This window comes from Tyto alba, unplaced genomic scaffold, assembly GCF_018691265.1.
Source record: "Tyto alba isolate M040663 unplaced genomic scaffold, T.alba_DEE_v4.0 Super-Scaffold_14, whole genome shotgun sequence".
In the NCBI taxonomy this organism is placed as follows: Eukaryota; Metazoa; Chordata; class Aves; order Strigiformes; family Tytonidae; genus Tyto; species Tyto alba.
Genome location: NW_024881276.1, coordinates 13,039,536 through 13,060,526, shown reverse-complemented (window position 1 = coordinate 13,060,526; position 20,991 = coordinate 13,039,536). Strand labels below are relative to the sequence as shown.

The 20,991-nt window shown below is 41.9% G+C and overlaps 1 protein-coding gene across 2 annotated transcripts in view; it reads left to right on the top strand.

Annotated features, from left to right (window-relative positions):
• The first annotated feature begins 328 nt into the window (after positions 1-328).
• Positions 329-20,991, top strand: part of SCML2 (Scm polycomb group protein like 2) — a 72,650-nt gene continuing 51,987 nt past the window's right edge. The window contains exons 1-3 of one of the 2 annotated variants that reach the window (XM_033010139.2): positions 329-417; positions 14,332-14,439; positions 20,430-20,498. In XM_033010139.2, coding sequence (XP_032866030.1) covers positions 14,418-14,439; positions 20,430-20,498 — 91 coding nt within the window. In that variant the 5' untranslated portion in view covers positions 329-417; positions 14,332-14,417. The remainder of the gene's footprint in view (positions 418-14,331; positions 14,440-20,429; positions 20,499-20,991) is intronic. The other variant, XM_033010140.2, reaches the window with a different exon arrangement.

Below are 20,991 nucleotides of genomic sequence, written 5' to 3'. Positions count from 1 at the left end.
AACGGCCGCTGCAACACCGGCCGCGCTTCGCTGGGGGCCGCCTCACGGCATTCCCCCCCCCCCCACACACACACACACTCCCCGTGCCCGGACGGGGCGGCGCGGCCCCCACCGTGCCCGCCCGGGCGGGGCCGCCCGCCGCAGGTACGAGCGAGGTGCGGGGGTCCCGGCACCCCTGGGCCCCCGTGGCGTGGCGCTGCCCCCGGCCAGGGCGGCGGGACGCGGGGCCGCGCCCCCGTCGCCGCTTCCCCCCGCGGCGGGCGGAGGGGGGGAAAAGCCCGCGCCCCCGGTGCTTGCTGCCGGGCATGCGCGGTGCCCCCGGAACATGGCGGCGGCGTGAGGCGGGCGACGGCAGGAGCGGCTTGACAGGCGTGCGAGCCGCCGCGGGACGCTGGGGACCCGCTTCCCGCCCGCCCGGTGAGTGGCGGCGGCGGGTAGGGGCAGGAGCGAGGAGGGGCGGGGAGAGAAAGGGAGGCGAGGCGGGGGTCGCGCCCTCTCCCCGGGGTCCCACCGCGACCGCTGGGCGCCGCGGGGAGAGGAGAGCGGCGGAGGCCCCGTCCCTTCGTCCCTGTCCCCTTCCTTCCTTATTCCTTGCCGGGGCGCCTGCCGCCCCCCGCCGCGCTGGAGGCGGCAGCGGGTCCGGCCGGCGCTGCCCCGCGCTCAGGCGCCGCGTCCCGGCCTCTGGGAGCTGCCCGCTCCCCTCCTCGGCGGGCTGAGCCGCCCAGCGCGGCGGGTCCCGCCGCCCCCCGCCCGCGGGAACCCGCCGGTGGCTGGGGCAGGGGCGCAGCTGCCCGGGCGGCGCGGCGGGAGCCGCTCCCCGGGAGAGAGGAGAGGAGCGGGGGCAGCTTTGCCTCCCGGCACCGCAAAGTTCCCCTCTCCGGGGGCGACCGTCGCGGCGTGCTGGGGTGGAGGGGGGGGGGGGGGCGCTGGCCCGGAGCCGCTGGCTGCCCGCCCCGCCAGAGCCGCCGGGACGGGAGCGGACAGAGCGGCGGGGCCGGCGGCGTTTGACAGGAGCGCGGGGAGGACACGCCTCTCCCGGCCGGGGCGGCCCCGCCGCCTCCCCCCGCCACGGCGGCGGCGGCTCCGCGCCCTCCCGGCCGGGGCGGCGGGGGGGGGGGGGGCGCACCCGGAGGGCGGCGGGGGCTGCGGCGGCCCCGCTGGTGGCTGCCGCGGCGCCTGGCGCCCGCTGAGGCCAGCGAGGTCCTGGGAGACGGCTGTTAACCTGGAAAAACCGGGGCACGCGTTGGGAAAGAAAGCGGAGCGTGCCCTGGCGTTTGGTGAGGGGGCTGGGGGCGCCGCCCGAAACCCGCGGGGGGGGGTGTGGGTGTGTGTGTGTGTGTGTGTGTGTGTGCGCTCGTCGGCTTGCGGCGCGCTGCGGCACCGCTCCCCTCTTCTTGGCAGTTAAACCGCGGAGGTGGCACACGCCGATTGCCGGCTTCGAGGGGGGTGACTTGTCTGGGGGAATCGTATTTCCCGCAGATGGGGGGTGGTCCGAAGAAGGTAGCAAAGGTATGGAAAGTTCTGTTCTTTCGGAGGTGTGCATCGCCGCTGTCTTCGGCTGCCGGGACAACCTGCAAAGCAGATCGCAGTGCTGTGGTAATTAAATTAGTGTTAAGGTTAAATTTTATGCTTGGCTATTCTTTAGGAGTAGAGGCACTTTAACCGTTTTAAAAATCTCTGCCTAGTTGCTTAGTGCAATTCAAAGTTGATACCTTTCCCAACAGTTATTTTCTGTTTCTCAGTGATTAGTTAGGCTACAGAAGATGGCCAAAAGTAATCCTAAAGCCTAAAAGGCTTAATGAGGAGGTGAAATACTGCTATCTTAGTGAGTTATCATGATGTAAACCTCACCTTTGGCCCATACATGTTCTAACTAATGTTTGTGATTAAAAACGTAAAAAGCATTGACTTTGTAGGTTTGACAGTAGCTTTTAAGGTTGTCCTGTGTCTGGCATGTAAACAGCTCTTCAAGTTTGACCAGTTACGAATTTTTTATCATTTAGAGTAGCAGTCGTAAGCCTTTGGATCGTTAAAGCTTTCGTACTGCACCTTGCTCTCTGGAGGTGGCAGAGCAAAGCAGTCGGTGAGGCAGCCACTCGGGGTCGGTGGCAGCTGCCACGCTTGTGCAGCTGCAAGGAGTCACGGCAGTAAGGCATCCGCTGGGTTATGGTTATGTTTGAAGCTGTCATATTAACGTCACGTAATAGATAGGGGGGCGAACGCGTTGCAGCATGCGGGTTCTCCACGGGCCACCATCGAGTGCTGCTCAGACTGCAGCAACCCACAGCCCACGTGAGTGGGCTCGCTGGCAGTGTGTCTGGGGAGGTTCCTTGTACAACCAGGCTACGTGCTTGGGGGCAAGGGGAGCTGGTTTTCTCCCTTAGGATATCATAAAATGTAAGTACTATTTAAGGATGGTATGACTTGAATGGATGTAAAGAAAAAGCACATCGAAGACACTTCTGTTGATACTTTATTTACGGGAAGTTTTGCAATAATATAAGCTGGAGGCAGCAGGGAAGAGTGTATGGTAAAAGCGAAGTTGAGACCTGGAAATACTTGTATGGCTTTTAACTTTAACACAGTCTGGTCTTGAATATGAAAGTAATGTTCACTGATTTTGTTTGAGACTCAGCTGTTGGAGTTGATGCTCTAGTTTTCTGTTTGGTGTAAATCTATAGTAATGTTTGTGTATTAAAGTAGTAATATTTGTCTAGTATTTTTCAGGTTGCTTGGATATTTTTATGGTAGTGTTCAGCAAAAACAAATGCTGGCTTTTGATTATGTATTGTAGCTGCAAGTATAAACTATTTTCACACCAATTAAAAGCCGTGTAGATGGGCAAACATGACTGTCTCCAATTAGATTATTCTTAAAATTCAGTCATATGTTAAGTGTTGATGTAGGAAGCTTAGGGAAGAAGCAATGACAGTCCTCTAAAATATGTTTCCTCAGACTTTGTCTACTCCTACTTTAAATGTGCAGATGCCTTTTTTCCTTTGCTGTGGCTGTCCTCGCCGCATCCAGATACCGTGCTCTCATAAGGCAGGGGCATTGTTTTGTGGAGCAGCTGCTCGAGTTCAAAAGAGGCATGGGGAGTGTTTCCTTTACAAAACCACCGAAAACTTTTGTTTTCGTTAGTGTGAAATTTTTAGTACTGAGAAAGTATTAATTCCAATATCTGTCTAAAAGTTGTGTGTATAAAACAACACCATGTTACTTAAGAAGAGAGAATGTGAAAAAGCCTGAAGCAACATATATAGCTCCTTCTGCCCTTTGTATGTGGATGTCTTTTATGATTTTGCCTCGTTTTCATACTATTCCAAAGGATCGTGAGCTGTGGAGAGCCCTGTTTACTCCCTTTACTGATGCAGTCAATCCATAGTGGAGTGGATGAACAGGGAGAGATTAAGTCCTTGGTACTTATACTTTGATATTAAATAGCATCACTAACGGGATACAACATTTGTCATTGACTGTCCAGGACACTGCAGCTGTCTCTTGTTTGTCTGGATACACTTACCTCAAACAAGGATGGGTGAAATACAATTATTCTTACATGTTTTAAGACAATATTTGAAAATACCATTTGACAGTCCACTGTAATGTTTTCTAAGTGTAAATATAGAACAAATTACAGGTAGAGAGTGGGACATTGCTTGGAGGAGTCTACACAAGGGAGGTTGTTAACCAACTTCTTGACCTCCGCATCTGCAGGGCATTTAAAGTTCTGTTCGTTCCCATTTGAAAGCAATAGCTTTGGTCACCCAGCCTCCGTGCTGACTGCTTCTTCCAGAGATTCAAATCTTAAATGTGAAGGACTATATCATTCGTGTTCCTTACAGTGTAAGACATGCAACATAAATGGCCCAGAACTCCGAGATTTTTCTAGCATGTGGGAAGAGCCAGAAAATCCTGTATGAAGTTGTTGAGGCTTTATAGAGCAGTGTGAAGCAACAGAAATGTTAAACGGAACATTATTTGTGCCTGAATGTTATAGGTATTTTCATTACAGGTAGTAGTCCTGGTATTTTTGCAAATATTTCTCATTTGCAGTTTGGCTCAATGTAATTCGAAGTCCCAGAATATTTGTTAACATACTGATACGATTTGGTGAATGATTCTTTTTTATTGTGATTTGTGTTTCGGTGTATGAGTGTTTTTACTCATACAATTTGTACAGCTTCTTTGAAAGCCTTCTTTTAAGGTTCAAGTGTTCTGTAATTTGGTGATATCTTGATGTAGTGTTAAGAAGCTTTAGTATTAGTTATATGCTGTTAATTTTATTTTTGTGTTGTAGTGATAACTGATAATGGGGAGGTGTGAACAGCTTTACCTGTGATGACTAAGTGGAGAGGCAATTCATTTGCTCGAGGTAAAGCCTCTACAAGGTGAAACTGTTAAGTCCTTAAGTGAGTTGTAATTTATTCTGAGGGTATATTTCTGTGTGAATACCAGTTTTGTACCTCCACGCACCTGCCAGCTGACTTGGCCTGCGTGGGCAGTGGGGGCTGGGGTGGGTGTGTGCCCAGCTCCTGCCACCCCTCCCTCCCGCAGCAGCGCTGGCTGTGGAGCAGCAATGCTGCCTCTTGCTCCGGGGAGCAGCAAGAGACGATTTGGTGAGTGACCAGCTCAGTCCACATGTACGTTTGCATGTAAACTCCATTGCCTAAAGCTTGTATCCTGTATCTGTGATCTTTTCAGGTGTATCAGTCTGTTGTCTTTTGGGATGGGCGAGGAGGGCTGCGGGAGTGGAGGGGTGGCTTTGGTTACCTGAGCTAACACTGACCAGGCTTCCCTTTTATGTGCAGTAAGTGTATAGACAAAGAATAACCAATGCATAAATGGTGATGATGACTCTCAGAAGTACTCACATCTCTTCCTTCTTAGTCTTTCTGCTTGGTCAACAAGGACACAGACTTGGAGGAACGCCAGGAGCTGCGTCATGGCCATTCAGAAAGCAGCAACTGTCTTTACAAACTGCTTTATCTCTTTTGTTTGGGCTTGCTCTCATACTTTCTTTTGTATACAGTGGGCATTGAGCACAGGTATACATAACTAGATCATTTGTAGTGGAGTGGATATCTACTAAGTTTATCCTACCCTTAGTAACTCTCCTCCAAAGATCCCTGTCACAAAAAGTAACACCTGAGTTTCTGTGTCCTTGAAATAGGACCAAAAATCCAGTATTTTCATATGTCTAAATTTATTGAAGAACCATATGCTTCTTTTTTTGAGATGGTAAGTTACATGTCTCTCATTTCAGCAGTGTAGATTCAAGACTGAATCATAGTTCTGGACTTTAACAAAGTTGTCTACTTTATCTGTAGTGGTTGATCATTTTGGATCCAAATTGGTGCAATACTAAGCATGTGCTTATTGTGGTTCTTCAGTGTGCTCTCTTCCTGCTTTTATGAATTACTTGAAGAGCCTAATGTCAAAGTCTTTATGAAATACTAAATCCTTTAACAGAATTCTAGTGCTCTTCCATTTGTTTTAGCAGGGAGGTAGCCTTTCTGTTCCACAGGAAAGATGCGCTCTAGATATCTTATGTCCAAACTAATCCTAAAGTACTTCTTCTTTATTGAATTTGTTAGAATAATGCTATACGCAGCTTAAGCATGAACAGTGTTTTGGAGTGTTTTGTTTTTTTGTTTTTTTTTTCCCCAGAAATGTTATCTTTTCTGTGCAGCTACCCATTTATATGTTGGCATCTAAACCCAAGCAAGACATTGCCTTAAAGGTAGATGTCCTGGTTAAATAATTTGATGCTAGGCCTTCAGCTTCACAAATCAGGTCAAATGCTATTTAAGATACCAAGGGAATTCAGCCTTTTCATGAAAGGGATGGACTTCTTTGATGGAAATCTAAGTCTGTTGTCTTTTCAAGGTAATATGATATCCCTTTTAGTGTAGGGCAAAGACGAGATTGAGCCTTTCATCATCTCTAGCATACATTAGATAGGGAGCATCTGAAGTTTATAAAACCTACAAGAGGGTAGCACCATTTTAATGAGGTGTATAGCTAAAATGAATCACGTACCATTATTTATGTACTGTATGGGGCCTATCAGAGACTACTGCAGGAAGGTTCAGTGCAAGGAGTGCAATTCTTGGGGCACTTTTAAAAGCCTGTTTAAAAAGCAGTTTGTAAAAGTGAGTCTTGTACGCAGAGGAATGTGGTAGGGTATCAGAGCTGCTAAATCTGGTGGAAATCCTTATTGTTGCTATTGTCTGTCAGGGCCTCGGAAATTAAAAGGGCTGTAGCATGTTTGGTGGCACTTCTCGTACCAAATCTCTCATATATGTATCCTGCACTGGAGTGATATAAAGAGGCAGACAGTGTTTTTCAGAAAAGAACAGAAGATACGTTCTGGGTTTAATCACAAAATAGTGTTATAATTAGCTGGAAAACTTTGTATGCGGTGTGTAATTTTTTTTTCAGCTTCTTGTAGGAAAAATGCTACCTAGGTCCTTGTCTGAATTTTCTCTGGCACTCAATGGTGTAAGCACTGAGTGGAGGAGGGAGTGGGGGGGTCACCTCCAGAAAGGTGATCTCCAGAAGTAGCAGAAAGGGAGATGCTCTGCCCCTGTCCTGGGCTGGAGCTGCAGACAACACGTGACAGCGGTGCAGCCGTGCTGAGGAAGAGGTGGAGGAGGTTGTCCCATTACAGCCTGCTTCACTTTTTTTTTTTTTTAATAATTGGAAAGTTGTCACAGGAAGTGAGAAAGAGAGAGACAGATTTTTTGTGGACATTCTTGATGCTTTGGGTCTTTAGTCTTCCCTTTTTGAAGAGCGCAGCAAACAGTACATCTGAGTATTTGCATCTGTCTGGTCCTTTGAGTGCTTAGGAGTTGTCTTGTCTTTTCTGACCTGTCAGCACTTTCTTAGCTGCAGAAATGTCTAGCAGCCCTGAATGGTGCTTATGAATGTTTGTCCAAATAGATGGACAAATATTTTTGGCAGCATCTTTGTGGAGGGTGAATTCCCTCCATCATGTAAGGGGATTAAAGAAGGATTTTAGTTTTTAGAGAAATAAGAAGTTGGGGAAACAGCACAGCCATCAGTACAAGCAGCGTAGGTGAGCCCAGTGCAGAGACCTGGGTATGCCTGGAGATTGCAAGCAGGTCTCCAGGGTTTTTTCCTTTCAGAAACATCCTCTAGAAGGGGGAGCTACCAGGAAATTTCTTAAGAGTTTATGTAGTTCTGGTTGGTTTGATTTTGTGCTCTGATCAGACACCCAGTGCATGGGACCAATGTAGTTGTCCCCTTGTATAAGCCAAGGTACACTGTGGTGTGTTGCAGCAGCAGATGGATGCGGTGAGCAAGTTCTGTGTTTGGTAATATACAGTGGCAGGGATTCCCAACCAGCATTATGTTGTTTGGATTCTCAAGTGGGGAGAGTGAAATGAATACTTTAAGCACTGGAAGAGGGTGGTAGCAGAAGTATGTTGTTGTTGGCATTGAGTACAAGCAAAGGGAGGCAAGTTTGTTGCTCTGAAACAAGCTAACTCCACCTGGGGTGCTGGCAGCAGACTGATCTTATGCAGAAATGTCCCAAGACTGTTCTCCATGCCTTCAAATAAAACAACAACAAAAAAAAATTGTACACTCTATTTGACTTACATAGATTTCTGCATCAGACTAAATGTGTTTCTGTTTCTCTAGATATTCTGTTGGATGAATAAAAAATCTGGACCACAGGGATGGATTTGACAGCTATGCAGCATGTGGATAGAGCTCTGTTAGATCATATCTGAACCGAGCTTCCACAGTCCTTTTCAAGTTTGGAGCCAATGTAGGTGGGAGGAAGCCAAAGTTGCCCAAGAGGCTGTAAAAGCCCTTTTCCACCATCCCTTCTCTGCCTGTCTTTCTCCCCCTTGTCCACTTATGTACACATGCTCTCTCTGGCTGCTGCTTTTAGAGCTGGTGTATTGCTCATTTTCTGCCAGTGACAAGTGCAGAAAAGCTCTATAGGGATCTCTAGCATCTGTGCATCTCTTACTATGTTTGCAGCAGCAATTTCTCATCTCCCTTACCTGCTGTATTTACACTGTACTAAAGGTATGCTTGGTGCCTCACAGAACAAATAGTTCAAGAGCTCTCTTCTGTGTCAAGGGAGGCTGAGTTGAAGGCAGAGGAGAGGTATCGAGGTGTAGAGAGAATTTCATGCAGGTATGTATCTCTTAGCCAGTGCTCATCTTACAAAAATTGTTGGGGTTTTTTGTACATAGTTTAATTAGTTTGCTTTATGACAGAAATTTGAGTTAGGCATTTGAACAAAGCCAGGTTGAATAATGATGATGAATGTTTTCAGGAAGAGTACTCCAACTTGAAGGGGGAAGTGGAAAACAGCCCAGAGGTCTCAGTAAGCTGAATTGACCAAAATGGTTAAACAATTTGTTGAACCCTTGTGCAATTGTAAATATGTACTAGTAAACTACTAAACCTGGCAGTTTTACTTAAGATAGAAATGTAAGTGCTGCGAGCTGTATTTTTGATTTATTTGAATATAACATTAAAATACCCTTTCATGTGGGAAGACTGGCATTTTAAGAATATTTAAAGCTGTTAATGGCCAGTCAGCCGCTTTGCTGAACTGCTGACTTCACACATACCATTTCCTTTTTCAGGTTTTTACAACCCCACATCTTCTGACTTTTAAAGCAGGATGGGGAAGGAGTGAAAGAGGAGAAAAGCTATTTTTCTTTTCCACTGTGGTAGCCACAGAGCAGCTCTAAACTTTAATTTTTAAAATTACTGTGAAATGAGTAAATGTTGAATCTATGTGACATAAATTGTTTCTGTTCTGTGTTGATACAAGCTATGCTGTTTAATTCAGAGACCTTACTTTTCTGCTGTTCTCATTTATGAGTATTTATTTCTTGTTTCAGGAATTTTTGAGACAAGTCTTTGGTCTAAACCATGTTAGTGTTGCTTTTTAAAATATACAATGCCTTGCTCTGTACTGAATAATACACTTAGTAGGGTTTGAGAGTTTAGAGAGATTTCTGTAGTCTTAAAATGTATGGCTTACTGTAATTACAGTTGCTCATATTCTAAAGCAGATCGTAAACTTACCTGGAGAGAGGGCAGAACATTTACAGGCAGTATTTTATTGCTGACAGTTTAAAAGTTTGTTTATGCTAATCACTTCATAAATAGTGAGCAGTACACTGTTGGTGATTTTCTGAGGAATTTTGCAAGTGCAGAAAATTCTTTCTTGATGTTAAGGCAAGTGACATTACAAAATGATATTTGTAAAGCACTAAGTACCCACTCTCTTCCTTTAACAACTTACAAAACCTGACTTGGGGTGTTTCTTAATAATACATGTGGCTAGGTAATATTTGCTCTTTTGAAAGCTCATAAATTTGACAAAAGCCTATCTCTCCTAGCTCTGTTTTTATCAGGTAGAACACAAGGTATTCAGATATCAGCTCATTAGAAGTGCTGCTGTATGAAACATGGAAGTTTAATTTCCTTTCCTTGAAAGAATCTCACTTTTTTTTTTTTTTTTTTTTCTTTTAACAAAGAATGTGAACTAAAAGGGATTCCAGCTTGGATCAAATTTCTTGTCAGAACAGTCACTAATCCTATATTTGTATGCATAAATGAAAGAAGACTTGATCTTTACATTTTGTTTTTAAATCATATATGTGTAATGCTAAATAATACTGATTTTACAACTACAAAGCTTGTGTTACATTTTATAAACTTCTAGCACATTCGTATAAGTCTTTTTTTTTTTTTTTTTTAGCATTTGAGATCTTAGTTTTCTATAATGATGCCACAGTATGCTCTAAAAGGTGTAAACTGAGTATTGCAGAAATGAGGAACGATGTGCTGGTGTGTCTTGTGGTATCCTAAATGACTCTACACACTGGATAACTTGCTGGAAAGCAAGTTTTCAAGTATTGGACATTTGGAAGCATTGCATGTTATAGAAATACTTCTTGTAAGGCTTACTCTATTTGCTTCTTTTCAGCCCCTTAATGACTCTTGAAAATGGTATGAAGAAGGGTTTTTATGTAAGAGATGACAAATAGATGATTACGTTTAAAAAGAGGTATTCCAGGTTCAAGAAGGATAACTGTGAAGGAATGCAGTTAAGTTACACTTGTTTGGAAGCGACTGCTGTCTGCAGGTACGCATTACCCACGCGTGGAGGCTGGAGTGGGAACCGCGGCTGCCGGACTGTGTGTCGGTCCCACGGAGGAGGCTGTGCAGGTCCTTTTTTTTCTTGCTCTCTGCAGTGTTGGCTGTAACAAACAGCAAGGAGGCAAGGATCGGTAGCGGTGATGGGGGCGTGGTGATACTGGCCAGCAGTCATAACGGCTGTCTCCTGTGTTTCTGAAGCTAACAGCATGCGAATGCTAGTGGTGAAAGCAAACGTATGACTTGTATGTGGAAAAGAACTGGGTGGGGATACTTCTTTGCTTACATTGCACCTATTCTCTGTCTGTAACTGGTTTTGCTGTTCAAACTATGCATAATTCTTTTCCCCTCTTGTGTATGGAAATATGATCTGGAAGCATTTCTAGAAGAAAAGGAATGAAGAATGAGAGGGGCAAATGTAACTCCTTGTTCGGATTAAGCCTTAAAAATGTCCGCCTGTATTTCAAGCTAAAATTAAAAAGAACTTCATTGATGCTTCAGAATGAATGTTTTGCTAGATTCCTCTTCTGTGCTGTGTATCTGTATAAAAGAATAACCTCAGTCCTTATCCAGCAGACTGCCTGTTGATGACTGTCCCTTCTTTCCCTGAGGATGGCAACAGTGAGATCTGAGTTACTGCATTTATACCAGTGGTAATGTTTAAAAAGCTAACTGGCTCTAAAGTTGGTGTCTGTGTCTTACCTCTGAGAAGGACGTGCAGAGTCATTAACAGAAAAACCTTCATCTTTTTGGTGGGGACTAAGCCCACAATCTACTTGTTGCTTAGGCTTCTCCTGAATGTTATATTTATCTCCATAATTCTGTGCTATGTATTTTTGTGAGCGTGCTGTCAAGATAAATTTGCACTGGGAAGCCCAAAATAAGCTTTTTTTTGGGGGGGGGGGAACGACATTTGGCTTACTTGAATGCCTGCCTTACAGTGAGAAGGATAATGGAGATGTGTAGCAAGCAAAAGAGAGAATTATTTTAACATTTTCTGTAGAATGCTAGTTTATTTGAAATGCAGCAATACATGTCCTTTGAGTAATTCTTTCAGAATGAGGAGAGCAAAGTTAGACAGGAAAAATGTTTTCCATCCTGTTTTCAGACACCTAGTATTATGTAGTAGCAAAACAGAGAGCGTGAAGGCTTCGGCTTGTCTACTAATATACTGCTTTCTGACAAAGGGCTTTCACAGTGGGAGGTGGCTAGTAGAAGTTATTTGGGGATTAACAATGAAAACTTCAGTAAGGAATTAAGGGCAGATGAATGCTTTCCATCTGATTTTTGAAAAAGTAACTGATGTAAGGGACGCTAATCAGAGAAAGAATAAAGCTCAGTTTACAGAATGAATTGAAATACAAATTATGTAAATAATACACTGCACAAGTGTGGAGATCTTTCATGGCTCTTTAAATTGAAGATATTTTGATGATTAATCCAATGTTACCCTAGGTTCATGGATTATTTTTTATTTTTTTTTGTCAGCTTTTTTATTTTCCTTAATTAACAGCAAACAGTTTCTCATTGGTGTCCAATATGGATGCTGTACTGCCATTCCCTGAATCAGCAGATTTTGGTCATTTTTGGTCTGTGACTGACAATCATGCTTAGCTTAGTCTTTGGAACTTTGGTTTCCATTCTGCTGCTTTGTGCACTGTAACACCATTACACTTCAGCCTTGCCATTGCATTTCTTTGTTTGCTCATACATTTCTGACCTTGTTTTGTTTCATCCCGCCCCCCCCCCCCCCCCCCCTTCATTTCTAGAAGCTGATAAATTTTTTAACCCCAGCTTTCTGTATCACTCACTCGGCTTGCTTGCCAAGGTGCACACACAAGAATGCCTTGAGCTCTGTCATTTCTACATAATTTTGCCGAAACGTCCCGGGAGGTTTCTCCCCTGTGTTTACTGGTGGTTTTCTTCTCCTCTGTGGCGGGTGTGCTGTGGGTTGAGCCAGGCTGGTGATGGTGCGTGCAACGTAAGAGTACTCTGCCTTGGTTAGCAAAGGACATAACTGCCTTGCTTAGGGTTTGCTGCTTAATTACATGAGGTGATGGAAAGCTGTTCCTAGGTCAGCCTCTGCAAAAGAAGTTACATGTTGTTTGAGACTGATCCCGCTCTGTTCTGGAGGTAACTGGATTTCATTTTGCTTTAATTCAGCAGCATGTAGAAGTCGTTATATAGAGGTTCAGAAATACTGTCCTTGAATGTTTTCTGTGGTAAGCAGCACTATCTACAAGCTAATTAAACAGCGGCTCTATATTGAATACTTAGGTGTAACTGAGTTTTAAGTAGCACCTCTTTGAAACAGTAATATATTGTATTTCTGCAGTTGAGTTTGCCTCATTTGAAACAGCGCTTTCAGAACTTGCAGTTGTCTTATATTTTTAACAGGCTGGTGGGCATGCTGTAAAATAGCCTATCTGGTACAACACAAGCTAATGAAAAGCTGGAATCCTTTTTATGTTCTGACAGACGCTTCGGTTGTGCTAAACTTGATGACTATCACTGCGGGGTTGGAATCTTTATTACTGCACCAAGTGCAATCTGGTACTTGGAACAAAAAGATAAAAACCATGCACTGTTTTAAAGTAATCTGTAAAAGCAGTTACTTTGACTCCGCATCACCTTTCACGATTTATTACTTGTAGCGGAAAAGCTTTGATATTTTTTTTTTTTTAAGTCTACAAAAGTATCAAGTATTTCAAATTTATTTGATGGCTTAAAAGGATTTCTGTTCTTAATCCTGATGATCATTTATGCTATGAATGCTATTGTGTAGCAAAACCTGCTTATTTTATGGTAGTATTCAGTTTTATTTATAACTGCTTTCAAGTCTCAATCTTGAGAGTTTTTGCAATAACTGTCCGGCATGTTCACACACAGCGTAGACGCACATACTAAATTAATTCTTCAGTCACTGGCATTTTTAAAACGATATTTAATTTGTTTTAGCCATGGGAGTTGCACTGTATAAAGTTTTCATCATGCAATCCATCACCATAGTGTGCAAGATCCTCAAAGTTTCACTGAAATGTCACAGTTTCAGGAAACTAACTCATCTGTATGATGCCTCTCTTGTTATATGTGATATGTATGTGTAATTTTTTTCTTTAGCACATGAGTATAAGATTCAAGAAATTCCAAGTAGATATCTTGCTTTTCAACTATTACTCCTTTTATGTCACACTGGAAAAGTGTAGCTTCTAAAAATGTTACCTTTTGGCAAAATTAATCTTGGAAAAAAGTATGTACATATTTAAATTGTTAAAAAAATGTCAAACTTTTGATGATGTCAACTTTAACCTCACAGGAGTTCCTTGAAAGGAAACAATCAAAGAAGATAATTCAGAAGTTTGAATGTATTTTTACCCATTATTACTTGAAAAGTTAATGGAAAAGGATAATAAACTTGCTGGCTTTGTTGCTTCAGATGAGTTTGACTTGAATTGAACACAAAGTTCAAAAAACTAGATGCTGGGGTAGGAAATCACAGTAACACACACACAACAACAACACAAGTTTGTTTTTGCTGTTTTACAATAGTTAAACTAATCTGTCCCTTCTAGTTTCTAAAGCTTACCAGAATGTGGCTTGCTGCTTTTATCGGCAGTTAGCGTTTTTCCCTAACAGGTTCTCTGTGCTCTGTTACAAGTCAGAGTGGGCAGGGGAATCAATGAGCACTTGGGCCTTTGTGTTGATTTCTTACATCAGGGTTTTGTTTCCCTTTCCACTGTAGTTGTGCAAGCTAGTGTGTTTTACCCAAAGGTGTTTAAATTGATAATTGTTTAACTCTGTGCAAGTGAGGCAGGATGGGTGAGTTATGTATGAAAGTCTTTCTTCCGTCTTTCAGCAATGTTTATTGGGGAAAAAAAAAAGAATAAAGCACATTTTATATTTTGTATAAGAAATCCACAGAAAACGCAGATCATGATACAATGAACTGCCTAAAACAATGAAATAAAAGTTTGGGTTCTATGTCATTTCTACTTTGATATATCTGTTGTTTACATGCTATTCTTCTACAGAGAGTTTGTTAAACGTTTGCAATTTAAAACCATCAAGATAATTATACACCAATACAAAAAAAAAAATCCTCCTTTCCAGAAAAAGAAAACCCAAACCCCAACAACAACCTCCCCCCTAACTTGTTGTATTACTACTCCACAGGAAACTGTTGTGCTGAAAGGAAGAATTAACTGGTCTTTCAACTTCAGCCTTTTTATTGTGAGAGAGGAGATCACAGAAGTGTTACCATGGGGAGAACAGCAGCTAAAGGTAAGGCCTGGTAACTTTTATCCAAGAGGAAAGAAAACAGGAACCTGCTAAATTCTCTTTTTGAAGGCGGTGGAATATTACTTGACAATTACTGTACTGCTAGATTAAAGAAGACAGTTTTTGACATGTACTGAATAGAGGTAAGTTCAGTCTTCACATTGTTTTAGAGTAAGTATGCTAAATTTGGCTTATTCTGGAGTTCTACAAGTTCAACCTAAGCGATTTTGTCCTGTGACAGCCTTGAAGTGACTATACTCCTATGAAGTTGAAGAATGTGTCTAGGTATGATATTAAATAAAACGTAATGCTTTATCCTGTAACAGCATATAATTTAGCAGGGCAATGACTGAGTAGTACAAGGAATCAAATTTTATCACAATGAGTGGCATTAGCAAGCTGTCTCTTGAAGATAAAACAAGTGTTTTTAAAGAAATTAATCCACAAATACACAGTGTACTGCGAAGGTGTGATTTCTGCTGTGTCACATCTGCAGAAGTTAATTGTGAGTTAAGTGCTAAAATAAAGAGTGAGACTTAAGAAAAAACAAGGGTGTTTGGGTTGGTGAAACAAAGAGAATGTGAAGAGAGAAAGGCCCACTGTTTGAAACCAGGTTGCTGCTGCTTTTCAAGGCTTTCAGATGGTTAGTCTTCCCCCATAAAAGGCTGCTAACACTTTTGTACTTTTCTTGAGCTTTCCACCTTCAGCCCAAGCTGCTTTATTTGCTTGTGTGCTCCCTTGGTAAATAATTGTCCTTTGCTATAATAGATTTTCTATAATGGCAGGAGTCATCTGTTTAATTGTTGCACCAAGAGTTTATGGAAGAAGTCTATTCCCTTCTCTTGTAGGTTTTCTACATGGCTGTTCTCTAAATATACTGAGAGAAACCCTGTTCTGGGCAGATAAGAATTCCACTAGGGAAGCACAAAAAAAAGGGAAAGGAGACATTTCATATTCACTCTGTCTTAATATCTTCAACTGTGTGCACTGAGGCTTGGTCAAGGATAACTAAAAGGTGCTCACAACTCTGTGATAGGGAGTGAAGAAGACCCCTCCCTGAGCAGTAGTAAGTCTTGGGTTTGTTTTAGTAAATGAACTTCATTTGAAGGCGAGTAACTGTGTGATGTGGAAAGAGTAAATGTTTATGTCACTCAAAGATATTTCACGTCCATCAGGAAGAGACAAGGGGTTCCTTTCAGAGAAGTGGTCTCCTGCCATGTTTCGAACAGCTGTCACAGTTGAAGACTTTAAGGTAGCTAAGAAATAGGTGCAGAAACTTCAAAAGCGTGACTGTGAACTGCTTTTTCCCCCACATTGGACAGCAAGCAAATAATAGCAAGTCTTAGAAGATAACACGTATATGCCTCCTCAGGTAGCACACCATTCTGTGGTAAAAAATAATACTGTCAAAAGACGCAATGCATGTCAGTATGCAGACAAAGCAATCATCTTGTTTGAAAGGTTAACTCTTCCCAGAAAGAACTGTTGTGGATTTTTAAAGCATTTCAGACAGGAAGCTGGAGTTCAACATGGGAGTTTATAAGAGGAACTATACATTAGTCACCAGGATTATTTTTACCAGACCTTATATTCTAAAGGTGCTTTTCTGATTGATTTGTTTTATTTTGTCATTCACAAGTCAGTCAAGATAGCTTTGTCTTTTTTCTCCCTTGTCTTTAATTTATTGCATGATACATGTGGCTGGTCATGCCAGTCTTCTGTTGAGTAATCTTATCAGCAGAAGAATTCTGTGGTTACAGATAGGGTGATAGTAATGTAAACATTGGAGTATTGAATCTGTAAGCAGAAAGCACTATGTTAAGTAATCTTACTCTAATCTTGTTCTGTATGTATGGCTTTAGTTTACGAAGTGCACTGTAGAAGAACAGTTGGTCAGCAGTAACATATGCTGCTTTTGTAATTTTAGTATATGCTGTATTCTAACCTTGCTACCTAGAAGAAACAGTCTTTCATGAGGTTTTGAAAATAAGTATTTAGCCTGTATGTATATATTTACATAGCGAATATATAAACTCTGTATACTTACATGTATTACTACATTTTAAAAACGGTATTGCATTCTTTGCTTTTTTTTTTTTTTCTTTTTTTTAAAGAGAGCTAAGTAGCATGTAATTAAGTCCACAGCAGCAGCAGCATTTAATTTTTGTTTGTGCTTTGACGGAATAATGTAAAAAATACTGTATTTTACACTGGAAAGTAAACTGAAACTTGCCTCTTTAAAAGTGAATTTTATGAATAGGGGAAGATAGATAATGAATTAAACTGACCTATTTTTTTGTTACCGTGAGCTTCAAGACTCTAGAACTAATAAGTCTCTTCTGTCTCCAATATATAAATAAAGTTCCCATTTTCAAGTCTACTTTTCCGGTTTCAAGGGATTAGTCATTGAACATGGCTATGTGAAAGAAATGAAAAGAAAATACTTCCGAAGGTACAAAAAGTATTTCCCTCCTTCACAACCTCATTTTTGAGGTTTGACCGCAAAGTTTGACCAAGTGGAGGGTCATATGCTGAGGGAGTCGTCTTCTTCAACCTAGTGATTTGATGTAATAGTCTTCTATGTCTTAATGATGTTTTCAGTGATCTTTTGAAACTATTTTTACTAGAATTTAGGATATCAAAATTTGAAATGTAGATTGGCATGCATTTTTTTTTTTTTTTTTTTCAAAAAGGCAGCATGCATCCAAATCAAATTGGATTTTAGTAAAATCTTATTTTCTTTAATGTTGCTTTTGAAAATAAACCATAAATTCTTATCCACCCTAACTACTGACATTGGAAGAGGCACATCAGACCAAGGCATCATAGCAACTGTGAAGTACAGACTGGGGGGAAGGTTTTCTGAGATAGAAGTAGATACAGGATATCCCATGTGAAAACAGGCTAATAATTCTTGCTGTTAGTAGCTTTTCATCTGCTTAGACAAAACACTCTGGCTTTGTAACTGTCTTCCCAACACTGAAGTCTGGAATGCATAAAAGCCAGGGGCACCTTTGAAAACAATCTTGGTTTTATTCAGACTTATTTTTGGATGCTTCTGCATGTGCTGGGTGAGTTTTACTTGAGCATTTTAAAGAGTAAATTTCTGACCATCAAAAAGGAGTGATAGTGCCTTGGGTTGATTATGAATGAAGATGCCTTTACCTCAAATTAAATAGATGTTTAAAATTCTATTGAGAAATCATTTTTTTCTTATTAATATAATAATCTCTTCCTGTTCCCATAGTTTTCTAGTGGCTGATGTCGAGGAAAAATATGTTGCCAAGACTGTTCCATTTCAGCATTCGTATTTTCTGTGATATTTGTGAGATAGGCACTAAACCTAACTGGTACAGGAAATAAATAATTTGGGTGTTGGTTGTCAGTGAGAACTCATCTGGTGTCCAGGCTACGTTTTTTCACATTCTTTCACCTGTTCTTGATGTCTCTTATCATGAAAGGCTGTCATCTTGTTTGAAATCTGGCAATGTTGGGTAGATACTCTTTCATGACTCTGTCCTTTCAAGCTTTGGGTGTTCACAGGAAGCAGTTATTAGCTCTCTTCAGTAACTCTCTTATGTGGGACTCTTGGATTTCCTCTTTGGAAGTGAGCAGATTGTGAAGTTATCTATTATGTAAGCTGTCAGTTTGATGTCTATGACCGTCTCAACTGTTTTTGAGAAAGCCTGACTAGCTGAGCTTGTAGAGCATGGCAAAAGGCTGCTGCTGATTGCCACCACCCAGAGGAGAACTAGCTGGATTCAGTTCAGTCCCAGAGAGGCTGGATGGAATATATTTTGATCTGTAGGAGGGAAAAGGTGAACGTTAGCTTTGTGTCTTGTCGTTGTTAATGAACTAGATTTAACACTGTCCCTTCTCAGATTTCCCCTGGTAGTTGTTCACTTGTGTGGGTTAAAGCCCTAGTCCTGAGGAAGTACTGGGGTTGGAGCTCTGTGGGCACCATCCAGAAGCATTTGAGCAGGTCCATCTGAAGTTGACCTCCATAAGGATTTTTCTTTGGGAACCTATCAAGTAGAAAATATTTCAAAGTAAACTTTATAGAAAAGAAAGAGCACGTAAGTCAGGAAAGAAGACTAAGTCAAGGAGTAAACATAGCATTTTCCTTCCTTTTCAAAGGATCTGCGGTACTCCCCATATCTGCTTTAGGAGAAACAGTTGATATTTTTGCAGCATATTTTGAACAGGTATGTAGCTGTAGGTATTTTTTCTCGGACTGTGGAGTCTGGGTTATTCTTGAAAGGTGTCTTGGCCTTGAGTACACCAACAGTCTTTAATGGCCCTGACCAACATCACATGGGGCCTCTCCCCGCACTGCCCAGGACCCCTTGTCAGCCCCCCCAGGGCCATCAGCTTCTGCCCCAGCGATGCCAGAGCAGGGCTGGTCTCCCATCCCCTGCAGCCCTGCCCGCCCTGGCCGTGGGCCCTGCTGAGCTGGGTCTACCTGAAGGCCCATGTCCCATCCCAGCCTCGACCTGTAAACAGGGAACGTGCCCAGTGCTGGGTCTGCCCCCAGTGCCTCCCCCTTGGTGGTGGCTCCTGGCCAGGGAGGTGGGGTGGCCCTGGCTGGTGAGGCCCTGCCTGGCCACCCACACGGGGGCCATGGCCAGGGCTGTGCCCTCTCCAGAGGAGCAGCACGTTCTACCCGGCACAGAGCTAGGTGGATGGCTTATCGCCTTCTCACTGACCGATGAGGGAGGGATTCAGAATTGATGGCAGAAGATTTGCATTATTTTACCTTTCGCTGTACATGGCAATTCCCCAATAAATAATGGAAAAAGTGGGATGGAAATTATGAACATCGCACGTTGCTCATCGGTACTCTCTGTTTCAACAATAGTCTTACAGAGAACACACAAGAGAAACACTATTAGGGCTTAATCTTTCATGAAGAACAATTTATTGTATCTCAAGTGTTTCTGATCACCAAATGCTTCTTATTCTACATTAGGACTGTGTTTATTTCAAGTGCAAGCCAGTCAATAGCTAAAGACCTAAGTGCGAGTGATTACAGGAATCAGGTACCAACATGATCTTTCAGTACAAGTGAACCATCCTTCACCTGTAACAGTTCAGGCTAACTAGGATGACCGAAGGTGTGAGCTGAGTCATGTCCCTTTTCAGAGAAGTGACTCTGCAAACCCAGACAATCATCCTGCCATGCAGAGCTTGATAACCTTTTTAAATCTGAAAATATACTTGCATTTTGCTTGCCAACTCAGTGTCGTACTGCACTTGAGTCCCTGAATGTCAAAATCGGGTCACCAAATCAACATATTTTAAAGACTAAAAGGAACAAGTGGAACTGTTTCCCTCAGTCTTCTCCATTCTAGCCTCCCAGTCCCCCTGTGTGTCTCATACGTATTAAAATCCAGCAAAAATGAAATATGACAGATTCCTTTCTGTATGTGTGTAGAGATAAATGATAAAGAAGGTAGATTCTTCTGAATTATTTTTTTTTTAAATAACTGACCTGTGCACTGAGATAGCTGCTTGTGTTTGAGTATTCAAGAATTTAAATACAGAATAGAATCTTTAACTCAGAAATACGCTTTTAGTTTGGGTTTGGGTTTTTTTCTTCTTTCTCAGTTCATAGTGTTTTAGACAAGATTTTAAAAGATATCCAGTGATCTTGAGGATCTCAAATTAAGTGTAAGTTGAATAAAGCTGTTAAAAATTAGGACAGGGTTGCTCTTTGTAGAGCTAATACTATATTTTCTGCAACTATATTTATTCTGATAATGTAATATAAAATAGTCAAACTCTGCTTTTTCATGCTGTGCTTCTCAATATATTTTGAACGAAAAATAGTGCGGAGATTGTAGTACAAATACCTTTTTGAGTATGCACTGAAATGAATAAAAGAAAGTATTTGGAACAAGACACACTGTATTATTTGAAAACATTCTGTGTATGTTGGACATCGTTATGATGTGAATATTACATTTATTATGTAATGGGATCTTGTCTTTTAGATTCAAAGAATATTAAAAAAGAGAAAGATGGAAAGAATCAGGAGGCAAACAACCCGTCTTTAAAAAGTGGTAGGTATTGCAGCTGTTAGGTTATTAGTTAAGGTACCTTGAAAGAAAAAGTGTGTATTTGGATTGTACTGTCTCCTGAGGCTTTTTTTTTTTTTTTTTTTGGCAATCTCTTTGGCTATTACTGATGGGTAGTTAAAAACATACCACTGCTTTTGTCTAGCTCTGTTAGGAAAGTATGTTTTGGAATAGAAAATATTGGTTGAAACAGCTTGATTTGAGCCTGATAGTTTTACTAGCCTTTACTTTTTGTATATATAATCAATGATAGTGTGTAAACACTAATTTTTTTTTAGATCAGTACTGATTTGTCTGTTCTTCTCATCATATATTTCCCAGTTTCATGCCTTTTCTGCCGCATTCTCTTATTTCCGTAATGTGTTTGCTGGTGCCAGAGAAAGGATTTTCAATAGAATAGTCTGAGTTTTTTAGGATTCCTAACTGGATTAAATTGCCTGGGATTCTAATTTTACTTTAAACAAATTCTGTCTTCAGA